The 13,175-nt window shown below is 34.8% G+C and overlaps 2 protein-coding genes across 3 annotated transcripts in view; both read left to right on the top strand.

Annotated features, from left to right (window-relative positions):
• The window catches only part of LOC126618197 (NAC domain-containing protein 22-like), a 43,375-nt gene extending 37,078 nt beyond the window's left edge, over positions 1–6,297 (top strand). Inside the window, exon 6 of the mRNA XM_050286276.1 lies at positions 6,253–6,297. The gene's annotated coding sequence lies outside the window, so the exon portion shown is untranslated. The remainder of the gene's footprint in view (positions 1–6,252) is intronic.
• On the top strand, positions 2,188–5,487 carry LOC126618139 (uncharacterized). Of its 2 annotated transcripts, none has more exons than XM_050286235.1 (9): positions 2,188–2,441; positions 2,548–2,639; positions 2,730–2,854; positions 2,939–3,020; positions 3,539–3,671; positions 3,851–4,008; positions 4,120–4,600; positions 4,701–4,829; positions 5,467–5,487. In XM_050286235.1, exons 1-8 carry the CDS (start codon positions 2,241–2,243, stop codon positions 4,707–4,709), a joined length of 1,281 nt encoding a protein of 426 aa, XP_050142192.1. In that variant the 5' UTR covers positions 2,188–2,240; the 3' UTR covers positions 4,710–4,829; positions 5,467–5,487. The 2 variants fall into 2 exon arrangements, with proteins under 2 accessions (XP_050142192.1, XP_050142196.1); XM_050286239.1 differs by having other exon boundaries at positions 2,306–2,441; positions 2,540–2,639.
• Positions 6,298–13,175: the final 6,878 nt, after the last annotated feature.

The raw sequence follows: 13,175 nt of genomic DNA, 5'->3' as shown, positions 1-13,175 counted from the left end.
CTTTTTTGTTTCGAAGCCATCAAATAATATGTAAAAGTAAATGGGTTTTCCTCTTTGTTGTTTGGTTTGGTATGGTGAAATTTTCAGGAAGATCAGGCTAGTGAAGCAGTATGGAGTGGGAAAATGGGCACAGATAGTTGAGAAGTTGGTGGGTAGGGCTGGTAAGCAGTGCAGAGAAAGATGGCACAATCATTTGCACCCTCATATCAAGGTAATTTGTTCTTACATCTCTTTATGATGCATGAGTAAATTAACAACTAAAATTTACTGCTTGGATACATTTTTAGATTTGTACATTTTATTCTTTCTCAATTCTGCCAAAGAGAATAAAATTTTACTCTGTAGTCCTTTTGAATTTGGTTTACTGTTGAATTTTATCGCACTGTCAACAAAAAACCTTTCCATGCTCGAGAGTCCCGCAGGAAAGTAGTCACTCAATTTGTGCAGGACTTTTTTATCCGTTCAATTATATATCCCGTATTGAATTTTGGTTTTTGATGTTTTCTCAGGGATTGAATTCTTCTTGGATGAAATGGTTCTTGCTGCTTATTTTCTTTTTGGAGTTCTCAGTGATTGAATTCTTGGGTTTTTAGCCGTACCCAATTAGCAAGGGGAGTTTCCGCATCACGCAGTGGATCAGCATCACCGCTATTCTTCTTGCTCGAATCTGAAAAAAAAGTTTTAAACCCAGAAAAGGTATTGTTCTCTACTTTTCACGTTTTCCGTGAATATCTTGCATCTCTTTAAAGCATGATTTTGCTGAATTTTTCTTAATTAGCTTCTGCTGAATTTTCTCCCTGTTCTCAGTAAAAGGAAGTTGCAGAAGTAAGAGCAGTGAAAAATTAATTACATGTAGATGCTATTAACCTTAGAATAAATGTTCAAAGTTTTTGGTTCCGTATTGGAAAAGAAGTTTAGTCATCATGGATATAATCTCCAACATAAAAAGTGGATACAGATAATATTACAATATTGATTAAGAAACAAATATGGATCCCCTCCTAATAAAAAAGATTTTAACAAACAATGGCCAAATGTAGAAGTATAGAATGATCGTGGGAAATGTAGAATACAAGGTTGCTAGGCCATTGAACCTACACCTATCTTTGTGTATGTTTTGTTTCCCTTCTGTGTTATCTCCAACATAAAAAGTAGATACAGATAATATTACAATTGATTAAGAAACAAATATGGATCCCCTCCTAATAAAAAAAGATTTTAACAAACAATGGCCAAATGTAGAAGTATAGAATGATCGTGGGAAATGTAGAATACAAGGTTGCTAGGCCATTGAACCTACACCTATCTTTGTGTATGTTTTGTTTCCCTTCTGTGTTTAATTGAGGAGCTTTAAAACAGTTAGTTGCTGTATAAGTTTATGATTGTGATGTCTTTGCTAATGAGTAGTCTGCAGGGTCAATTGGTTTCTTTATTGAAGTTGTTCTTAATTCATCTTTTCGATATCGTGTTATTTTGACCATATTATTTGCTGTAGTCTTGGTGCATCAATCTCTCTGATTACATTCAGCTGCATTTATAACTAATGTATACCACACTCTTAATTTAAAGGTGATCAAGAAAGTATACCACACTCTTATTTTAAAGGTGATCAAGAAAATAAAACAAGCGACTAACATCTAATGCCATATAAATTTACGTGCAAATAAAACAAGCGACTGACATCTAATGCCATATAAATTTACGTGCAGTTTTGTAGCAGAATGAAGATAGATCCTATCGGAAGTTTATCAGCTTTTGAGTTTAATAAGAAGATCAGAGTCCGTGTATGCAGAATTTGGAGACCTAAGGTTATAGGAAAGGATAATACGTTTGGAGGTCTTCAATGTATATTGGTTGACAAAATGGTAAGAATTTTGTTTTTTTTTAGGTTTTCAATTTCAAATTGTGGTTATGATTTCAAACTTTTGCTCTGATATATATCATTTTATCAGATTATATTTTTTGACTTTACATGATGTAATCTTCATATTTATCTGCCTAATTTTTTGAATTGATTTGTAATCATGTAGAACGATGCAATTCAAGCCTCTGCAAAAGAATTTGATTATGAGTATGTTGCTCCAAAAATTAAAGCTAATCATGTTTATGAGATCACTCGCTTTTCTACCAGTCATTGCAAAACGTCCTACAAAATTGTCCCCCATGATGCGCAAGTGTGTTTCAATAGGTCGTACCCAGTGCACAAGGCTCCCGCTTTACGCAGGGTCTGGGAGAGGTGAATGTCGGCTAGCCTTACCCCCATTTATGGAGAGGCTGCTCCCAAGTCTCGAACCCGAGACCTACCGCGCAAGTGTGTTTCAATACAAAAACAAATTTTGAAGAGTTGCCAGGTGTTCATCCAAACATTCCCTCGCATCGGTTTTACTTACTTGATTATTCCCAACTGTCTTCTCACATCGATCAAGATGCTATTCTCACAGGTAACTGTATATATGTAAAAAATCAAAAAATTTAACATCATTTTAGTATCATTTTGTCAATTTTGAGATCTGACTACACTTTTTGGACAAATGTTGAGATGTTTAGGGACGCATCACTGCAGTAAAGCCTTTGGAGGACAGAATGATTGGTAATGAGAGAATGGAGAAAATTCACGAAGTTAAGTTGCAAAATATCAGGTAAAGAATTTATCCAGACATCTAAATTTCTCAAAATTGCTGTACATCTTATTCAAAATATTAATTGTTTCTTAATATTAATTCAATTAGGAAAGAAGATGTTAACCTGACGTTGTGGGGTGACACTGCAAAGACCTTTGATTTCGAAGCTCTGGAACACTTGACACCACCAGTTTTGGATGTTTTTACAAGCCTTAAAGTTAGACGATTCAGAGGTATGGAATTTATCAGTTCTATTTTCAATTGTTCATATTTATTGTATAAAATAATGATTTAATTCCTCATCTATAAACAACCAGGAAACATTGTGCTGAGCAGCAGTATCTCCACAATGATTTTTATCAATCCAGACATTCCCGAGGCAGCACCTTACAAAGCAATGTCAGTTCCTAAATTTCAAATACTTTGAAATATTTTTTTCATCTTGAAATTCAGTATGAGGGAAAAAAATATGGATATACCTGTTTACTGATGATATGCATATAAATACGAAACTATTATTTCAATTAAACACTAGAAATACAATGTTTATATATTTATTTTAGTTTACATGTTTCTATAATTAAAAAAGCTACATAAAAAAGCTATGATCTAGCTTCTTTGGGTGTAAGTTTGATCAAATAATTTGCTACAACTACCGAAAATTGTACATTACAAAGTAGTAGACATTTTTTGTAATAGTGAACTTATGAAAGCTATGTACAAACTTGGAAAGGTTTGTCAAGTTGATTAGAATTGTTTAAAAAATGATGTATACAACTCATTGTTGTTGCTGCTGTACAGTAGATGAGGTGGAATTTGTCTCACTGATTACATGCATATTGATATTGATCTCAATACATGCATGTTCATGGTTTAGGTTCTTATACTATTTTATTGGAATACAAAAATATATGCAGCTTTGCTGGTCCGGCTCATTCTGTAAAAATGTTGTCAACATCATCAAGGCAACTAATTGGATCAGAACAATTAGAAAACGCTAAAAAAATGTTTGTTCAGGATCTGAATATTTTGGATCCAGATTTGTACAAGGTAAACAAACTTTTCTCAATGTTGTAGAAATCAGACATGTGCACCTGTTGTGATACTAATACGCATCGTTTATTGTTGTTAAATAAATTATATTCCTCATATGATATATGACAAATTAGTTAAGTACATATAATTCTTAGAGATCCATATATTAATTATTGTCTGTACATATATTTCAGAGCACTTCAATCTTATGTAGAGCAGCCATTACACGTTTTGACACGCATGCTGGATGGTGGTACAAAGCATGTCCATGCTGTTACAAACAACTCAGAAAGGATGACAATAATGACATGCTAATTTGTGTAAAGCACAATGTTCAAACTCCCCTTCCCTGGTAAGCCAAATGTTTATAACTCATTTCATAATATTTAGGTACCCTCCCTTGGTAAACCAAATGTTTATAACTATAAGCTTTATACTTAAATATGGTTCTTCATATACTTAGGTTCAAAGTAAATTTAATTATCGAAGACGCCAGCGATGAGACCAGTGCTATCATCATTGGTAAACCGGCTGAACGTTTATTTGGAACTTCATGTTATGATTTAGTTGTCAAAAAAGGGTTTACTGATCAACAAGAGCTACCATATGCAATTCTCCAATGTCAAGGGCAGATCAAAAAATTTCAACTTCGATTTGGAAATTTGAAAAATGATTTCAACAGAAACGATCTTTTGATCCAAGCAATTTTCGACGACAAAATACAAGCTGTTCAATCAAGTTCCCAAGCTTCTTATGAATCACTGACTGAATTTGAGGAGGAAGATACGACAACTCATAATTTTTCATCTACCCCACCACTTTTTGATAAAGAGTTAAAACGTATCTCTTCCACCATTTCACCCACTGTTGTCACAACATCGCCTACAAAAAGTTCAATTCGGAAGAGTCTTTTCAGCTCTAAGAATAGAAAAAAAACAAAAAAGGTAAGAGTTTTCACTGTAACTATCTCATTTGTATCTATATTTTGAAATAACCTGATATTTACTAATGTATTAATCTCTCTTTTGTTTATATGGATTTAAGGGAAACTGAAATTACCGAAGAAATAGATGAACAAAACATTTCGGACACTGAAGATTTTCCCATCAAATCTCTCAAGAACAAGGTGTCTCCAAGCAAATCTGAAATAGTATTTACTGCTTCCAAAACCCGGTACGTTACTTCTATTTGTTATTAAGGCTTTAACTATTAGTTAGGTTCCAAAAGTACGGTTTTACTTTGTGGTTAGGACTATTGGTACGGTTTTACTTTGTGGTTAGGACAATTGGGATGAAATTTTGTTATTGGGTTCCCAACTTAGTGAAAACATAAGAAAAAACTCAAACGCTTAAGTTTATATTTGTTTAGAGTTGAACTTGGATAGGCAGAATTTGTTAATTTTCCTTTTTGTCCATTTATTCCATAAGTAACTACTGAACTTGGAATTCACACAAAGGTCACAACAAATATTAACAATTAACAAATACTGAAACATTTGGCTCTTCCCAGAAAAGGAAAATAAGAATTTATTCTCCTTTATTTTTGTTTATTCTGATAAGCTTCTAAAAGATTTGGTTCGTATAGTTCTTTTTTCTACAAAGAGAATTCTGATCCATTCAAACTTAAAAGAGCAAAGTAGCGAGCACATTAGTTTGACTATCTACTTTAACCAATATCAGACAATCAGTCATTGTTAAGTTTAATTTATGAAAGATGTTTGCTTACAATTCTCACACTGGATTACATTTTTGTCGGTTAATTTTCCTTTTGATCATATTTCTTATAAAAAGAATTTAATTTCAATCTACAGCAAGAACAAGTGCAAAGATGACTGAAGTTCTCTGTAACAATACAGAACAAATGGAAGATTTTTTTGATGAGCCCAAGCACAGAGAAGGGCAATTTTTGAAACTGTATATATTTGGGACTTGAAAGTCCATCCTTTTAGTCGTTCAGATCTGTTTTTTTTTTTGTTGTACATAGAACTTTTAACATAGAGTTGGTAAAATTCAGGTGCAAAATGAATGACTAATCAATGTAGAAGACTTTTGGAAGTGCATGTAAATGTAACTTAGAAATTTCCCCTTTGGATTGCAAATATGATGTTGATGTAAAGTAAATAGAATGTCATGTAACTGAAAAACTTATGTTACCCTGTCTGTTTAGTTGTTCTATTACTTGATAAAATGTTTTGAAATGAATGTGTTGATTTGTGTTGCACCATCATGTTGAACTTTGCCTCAAATATCCATAAAATTATTGTTCATACCTATGGTAAATTTTCGATTAAGCTTACGGATTCATAACCCGCAGCAGAGCGCGGGCAAATTTCCTTGTATATTACAATAACCAGACACCAATGGTGACGTACCGGTTGTTGGTATTGAAATTTGAGGTTCCGTCCCTAATGGAGTAGCAATTACAATCATTATCAAAATCGGATGATTATGATTGGTTTAATCCTTTGATAACCTTCAGAATTAAAAACCCATCTTATGTAAATATTGCTTTAATTAATTTCCCTGTATCAGCCGCTGCGTTTCTGTGCAGCATTTCTGCTTTTCCTGTACTCCTTTCATGTTGTATTGTTGTTAAGGTTGTTTATTTAGAACCTTTCAATTTCAGTGGAATTTTGTGGTTATATTCTCTTCTCATTTTTTAGCCCATATGAAGAAGAAATTGTTTTTGACTTCCAATCGAGTTAAAACTTGAAACCAAAATAATGCTAAAAAACTTTGTGATTTTGTAACATAACTGTGTATGTTATGCTACACCCAAATAAGGAGAGAAGGATCAAAAGGATATCCAGCTGCAATCAGGCGTCCATAGTTTTAGCAATCCATGAGAAAGTAGCACAAGTCCACATCAACTGAATGCACATTTACAACCTTTTTTTTCTTTTTGTAAACAAGTGGAGAACACTCGAATCGAACTTATGATCTCTATCACTATTGGAAAGAGATGTACTCATTTGGGGCATTTGGATATAATTGGAATAGCTAGTATTTTGAGTTAATGTGTTTAGTTGTTTGTTAATTGAGTTTTAAGTTTGTTATCAACTAGGATGGTTTCTAGTAGACTAGTAGTGTAGTCTTGGGAAGAACGGTTTTAGCTAGTGGCATATATAGGTGAGATGACAACATTTTGTTGCAAATTAGCTTATTAGGAACTTTTGTAATCCCATCAATTGTTTCAATGAGGGAAGTTTTTCCCATAGCAAAAGAGCAGCATATTCTCTGCAATTTCTCCAAAGTTGTTGAGTGACACTCACGATTAGCAAAGTGGAGTTATTTTGTTGCCCCATGTCGAGTGATTCCAGGTTATTTTGAGAACGGGTCGAACCAAACCGATATGAAGTATAGTCTATAGACCATTGTCAAATTGTTGTCAAAGAAAAGCTGAGGTTCTTACTCCAAATTATATAGAAAATTGAGGTTCTAGCATAAAGTAATTAGCGACATGTGAGGTAGTCTAATTCCTTATATGAACATACAAGGCTCTTTTTTTCAATATAAGATTAATATACTCAACCATAATCCTAGTCAAGGATGATCATTCCATGTGACAATAAATCACCTATAAATACCACGTGTACAGTTATTACAACTAAGTTGGATAAAAACTCGACATATGCATTCTTGTTACTACACAAATGTTTTAAAAGGCAAAGGCGAAACTGATGATAGCCTCGCCTAGGCGATAATCTTATTTATATACATAACATAATACCTTGTAAAACAATCAAGCAAGCATAGCAAACAATTAAATATTTAACTATTATTATATCTCTAATTAGCATCGCCCCTCCCAAATGCCTAAGCTAGTCTATAGCCCACTCATGTTGGCCAGAGGCATTTTCTTGATAGTCCCAACCAAAAAATTGCTAGACTAGTCTTTATTTTTTTTATGAGTTCGTCAATATTTTTATATTAAGGGAAAAGAAATTCGGCTAAATCACATAATGTGCAATCTAATTTGGTATCAAATTTGTCATCCACGAGATTTGAACTTAAGACCTTACTTTCAAGTAAAAAAGAATATCACTATACCATAATATTAAGTGGCAATTGCTAGACTAATCTTAACATTAATTTTTTAAAACATTGCTTCACATGGACTTGCACGGTAGACGTAGTGGTCTGCCTTCACAAGCAATTATTTTCCCACGTATTAGAGTCTAGAATGATCTTGAAATCTCTCGAATGTATATGTTTCCCTTCAAAAATGAGCTGGAATTCTCTATGGATCTCAAACCCCAGAACCCTACAAGTTCACAATTTGGACCACCTAAGAAAGAGATTCGGCCCTTTAAATTTTTGGGTTTTTATAAAATGAAAATTAGTGAAAATAATTTAAAAACTTTGAATTTTAACGAAAATAACAAAATAAAGAGTAAAATGAATAGTCCATGATTGACTTTTTAGTATAAAAATATGATTTTTCATTAAAGTGAACAGTACCGGAAATTTTTCTTTAAAGTTCCCTTTTTATAAAATGAATCCGTAAAATAAGTTTAATAAAGACATTAAAATTGAAGTTGAAAGGCCAGAATCTCATAATCTGCGTACTACGAACACCAAAATTCGGAGTGTATCTCAATTCTCTTAAAAATTACGGAAGTTCATCTTCCGATAAAAAAGTGGGAGAGTGAGGGCGGGCGAGAAGAATAGTAAGATTCCCACTCCAGGACTAAAAAGATAAAATAAAAATTAACGCGTTAAAGGACAATGATGGGATCCACTAATAGTGATATGACGCAGCCATGTTTGTGACTTGGGTAAAACTTGCATTGGAAGCTCAAGACTTCATTATATATTTGCACCTTCAATTTTAGTAGCTCTTATGTTTGGGTCTTTAAACCTTTTTTTTGTACCAAATTAAACTTCTAAAAATGCATGGTAAAACGAGGACAACATTAATCCCTTTACAAATTTGATAGAGTTTACACATGTGTGCTATCCAATTCAAACGGTTTTTAGTTGTAATAAATCCAGCATCGCCTATGTAAACAAAAAAGCTTTTCGGACGAACACAAAACAAACGTAATTAACAAAACAAACACTCATATTGAAATACTGGACGTCCAAACTTATGTGAAATGTTCATCTACAAATTAAATGTTCGATTCAGACCCTTTTTTGTTGTAAAAAATTCACCGTCGCCCATGTAAACAAGAAAGCTTTTCGGACGAACACAAAACAAATGTAATTAACAAAATGAATAATTGTTAAAGGCAAATTTGAATCACATTATTGCTAGCTTATTGCAAGGCTTAGCCCATTCCCCCACCCTCTTTAGTTAGATAAGATCGTTTGTTAAAAAACAAAAAACAAAAAAACAAAACGAATACTCATATTGAAATATTGGACATCGAGATTTATGTGGAGTAAATGTTCACCTACAAATTAAATTTTGACTCGGTGGGGCTATGTGGCGCACCAAAAGGCAATTGGCTCTTTCCAGGTTCATATGTCTCGCCAAATTGCATATATTGCATATGACTCATCAAAGTCAGACGAGTCACCAGAAGTGACGTATATCAACATCTGAGACCTCCGTCAAACAAATCATATCAAGTAAATAAAGGAGCAAGTTAACCTAATTGATCAGATCCACTCAATTATGATTTAATTTTTCAAATTACTGATTTTGATTTAATTAATAACTATAAGTCTAAATTAAATCAAATCAAATACAAAAGGGGAAAAATTAACTCTAATTTAATTAAATTATATTAATTATGGTTAAATTTCCTAAATTAAAGATTTGCTGATTTAATTAAGAGCTAAATTAAATAATTAGCTCGAATTAGATAACTTAGAAAATCAATCCCACAAATTACGGGATTCAAATTAGAGCTCTAAACTAAGACTCAATAGCTTGCCTATAAATATTAGTCTCATTTTCAAGAAAGAGGACTTCAAAGAAACGAAGCAAGTCCATCACTTTGAGATCAAAGTGCTTGCCACCCTTGGATCAAAACTCAACACTTGAGATCAAATTAGAGGAATATTCTTGTAAAGAACAAAATACAATGTTTGTAACCCTAAATAATAATATCATTTGCAATCGCATTAGTTTAGTCAAGGTTTAAAATATTAATATCGTTTGTGATCATAATTGTGATTAGCAAGTTGGCAAAAGATGAACTTACACCATAAGCTCAAAGACTTGGAAAAAACACTAGTCACTTTCAAAAGATGGATGAACTTACACCATAAGCTCAAAGACTTGGAAAAAAAACTAGTCACTTTCAAAAGATGAACTTACACCATAAGCTCAACACTAGTCGCTTTCAAAGTCCCGTAACAGATATGTTTGGCTAATTTTTTTTTTCTCTTAATAAAAATTAATTAATGTTTTCTCTTGATTAGATTATAAAATAATTATTTACTAATAAAAAAGAGATTATAAATAATTTATGCGAAATACATAGGTAAAAATGAATTATACTAATTAAAGTTTAATTATATTACGAATAATTTAAGTAGTAACAAAATAATGAAAAAAAAATTAGACCATAAATAATTTTTTATGAAAAAGTGTGTTTTAGTAATTATATTAAATTTAGATATTAAAGTAAATACTTAAATTTATAAAAAACAATTAACAAAATCATTTTAGTGTGTCTATGAAATAAAAAAGCAATTTAATTTTTCTAGTATTCTGTGCCGATTTCCCAACAGCACCAATAAAAAGTAAAATACAAATAAGAGTTATGGCATTAAATCTCATATTGCAAGAAATCCAAGAATTTATGAGATCCTATAAGGCCCAATAGACTGAATTAGCCCTTCTACCCGAAAGAAGCTATAGGTGAGCTAGCAAGTAAGGGCATTTTAGTAATCATACTGGTTTATATTTCAATTCTGCTGAATTAGTAAACAGCTTTATGAAATTCTATTTCAACAGGAATCTGATTCTGATTCCGTCTCGTTTCAATTCCTCCTCAATCTAATTCATCCTCAATTCAATTCCTCTCAATTTGATTACGGATTAGTAAACGCACCATGAGTGATGGCTGCTGAGAATTGGGTGAAATTCTTCGAATGAACAAAAACAAACTAAAAATTAAAAGACATGATAGAAAGAGGGTGAAATCCACACTCAATGTATTTTCACATGAATAACGTTATAAAGACTAAATTTATAAATAAAATTTTATAGATTAAATAACATTGTGGATGCAAATTTCTTCCTCCTCGATCTTGGACGATTTTGCACCTACAAAACAATTAACACCTTAGGTTAAGGCCAAGAGCCTCACGCGCCCACGATGAATGGGGGGGGCTTTGGCCGAAGAACCTCCGATGCCAAAGTTAGAATTTAGAGAGAAAGAGTGTTTAGAGAATTTTGGGATTTTTGCCAAAGTGTTGGAATTGATTTTTTGATGAGAATAGGTGCCTATTTATAGAGTTAGGAGGTGGCTAGGGTTTTTAGGTTTAATTTAGGTTTAATTAGCCAATTTATTTGGCTATTTAAACATAAAATGAATGTTTTGGTGGTTTTTGAAATAAATGGCTAATTGAATAAGGAAAAAATGAGGTAAAAACATATATGAAATAGGTTTTGAATTGTTACCCATTTTGGGTACTCCTGACTTGGTTGATGGATGATTCTCCACTGCTCGCGTGTAGGAGACCCGGTATGCCTCGAGGGTATTTTTGTCCTATTTTGTCCAAAAATCCACGTGTCGCCTAGTGAATATTTTTGGCTCCACAAATGCCCCCACACCTGTTGGGCTGCTCGTAGGAAAGGGCAGCAGGTGTAGAGATCTTTTTGCTTTAGGAAACGTAGGATTGCTTCTTATTTTGATGTTGATTCTCTCTTTAATTGGAAATTAGGCCCTTCTAGGAAAGGGAAATAAACTTATCTCAAAGCCTATTTAAGTCCACCTTAAGTGGGTTATTAAATCAACTTTGGAGAGCAATTTATTCTACCCCACAAGAGAGAGAAAGTTAGAGGATATTTGTTCCCCCTCCTCTAGCAATCTTCTACATCTTGCCCGTGCAAAGGACCGTCTTTCGTTGATTTCTTCATCTTCTCCGTGCCGCACCGATGTAAGAAAATTTTAATTTTTCTTGCCTTCTTCTTGGATTAGTGCTATTGCGAGGCAGCCGTCGGGGTGGTGCAGTACGTCGGCTGGCAGGAGCCAGGAGTTGGCTCAGCATGGGCCGAGGAGATGTCGTGGCAGGGACCACTGCTTGGGCAGGCTTGGCTTGGCTTGAGCCAAGGGCAGCTTGTGCGGCTGGGGTCGCGGATTGTGGCGCTGGGGCGCAGTGCTAGGCGAGCCGCATGGCTCATGTCCTTTGGGCTCTTGGACTTGACTCGGGCCAGGCTGGCGATTGAGAGAAATGAGGAGATTGTGGGCCTCATAGGTTGCTGGAATGTTGGGTATGCAGGCCTTCTGCCTGCTGGAATGCTGGTTGAGCTCCCCTGCTGAGTACCATAAATGTCGTTGGCTGCTTAGTCCTCTTCGCTGAGAGAAATATGGGCTGCTCCCGAAAGAGGAGGTGAGTAGGATCAAGGCAGATGCATTGGCTCGTCCAATCACTGTTGTGGATCTTGCTACAAATGAAGGTAAGAAAAGGGATCTTTCCTGCTTGCTCAAGAGATGCCGGCTGAGAAAAAACCAAAGGTTTCTTTCGCTCGCACGGGTTCGCCGACTGCCTTCAGGCTTGTGATTGACTTGACTTTTTCCAAGGGGACGAAAAATGAGGCTGCTAGATCTGAGCATGTGGCGCCTTTGGAGAGGTTTGCTATTATGAAGAGCGATAAGGTTGACTCTGCTGCTAAAGTGGCGTCAAGGCCTGCTCCCTTTGCTGCTGAGATTGATTCGCCTCAGATTCAAGATCTTAAGCTTGCAATTTCTGAGCTTCGTTTCGCTACTTATGCTAAGAAGAGAGTGGATGAGCTGCAGCGCGTCCGTGTTAGTCTGCTTAAGAAGAATGCGCAGCTGAAGGGTGAGAAGGATGGGCTTGAGGTTTTAAGACCTTCTCTATTTCTCCAGAAGACTTGCTTACTTTTACTTTTAAGGCTTTCATTGGTGAAGTAGTTGGAGAAGTTAGTGCCCAGACTGGGGCAGCCGGGGGTGAAGCGCCGGATGATGCCGCTGCTAAGAGCGTTACGGCTGTTGAAGGTGTGGCAACCCAATAGTCGTGGGATGTCCAAGCTGCTGTAGTGTAGTATTTTAGGTAGCCTTTAGGATTTTCTTTGTTTTTCCTTGTAGCTCTTGTTTTGCTTGAACTCCTTCGGCCTTTGCTAGTTGTTTATAAACATGTTTTCCTTCGTTTTTCTTCATCTTCACTTCTTTTGTTCATGCCCTAACCTTTAGACTTGATAGACCAGTGGCAGGCATGCTACTTTTTTATAAGCAGACAAGCTCGCGTAGCCTATGCAGCCGTAGGTGTTGGTGTAGAACTTTGCAAAGTTGTTAGCCATAGGGTTGGCAGCCGGATGCCTTACTTACAGAAGCAGACAAGTCCGCGTAACCACTAGGCTGTTAACCTTGACTTTCTT

The sequence above is a fragment of the Malus sylvestris genome, chromosome 1 (assembly GCF_916048215.2).
Source record: "Malus sylvestris chromosome 1, drMalSylv7.2, whole genome shotgun sequence".
Taxonomy (NCBI): Eukaryota; Viridiplantae; Streptophyta; class Magnoliopsida; order Rosales; family Rosaceae; genus Malus; species Malus sylvestris.
This window is presented reverse-complemented; position numbering and strand designations above follow the sequence as displayed.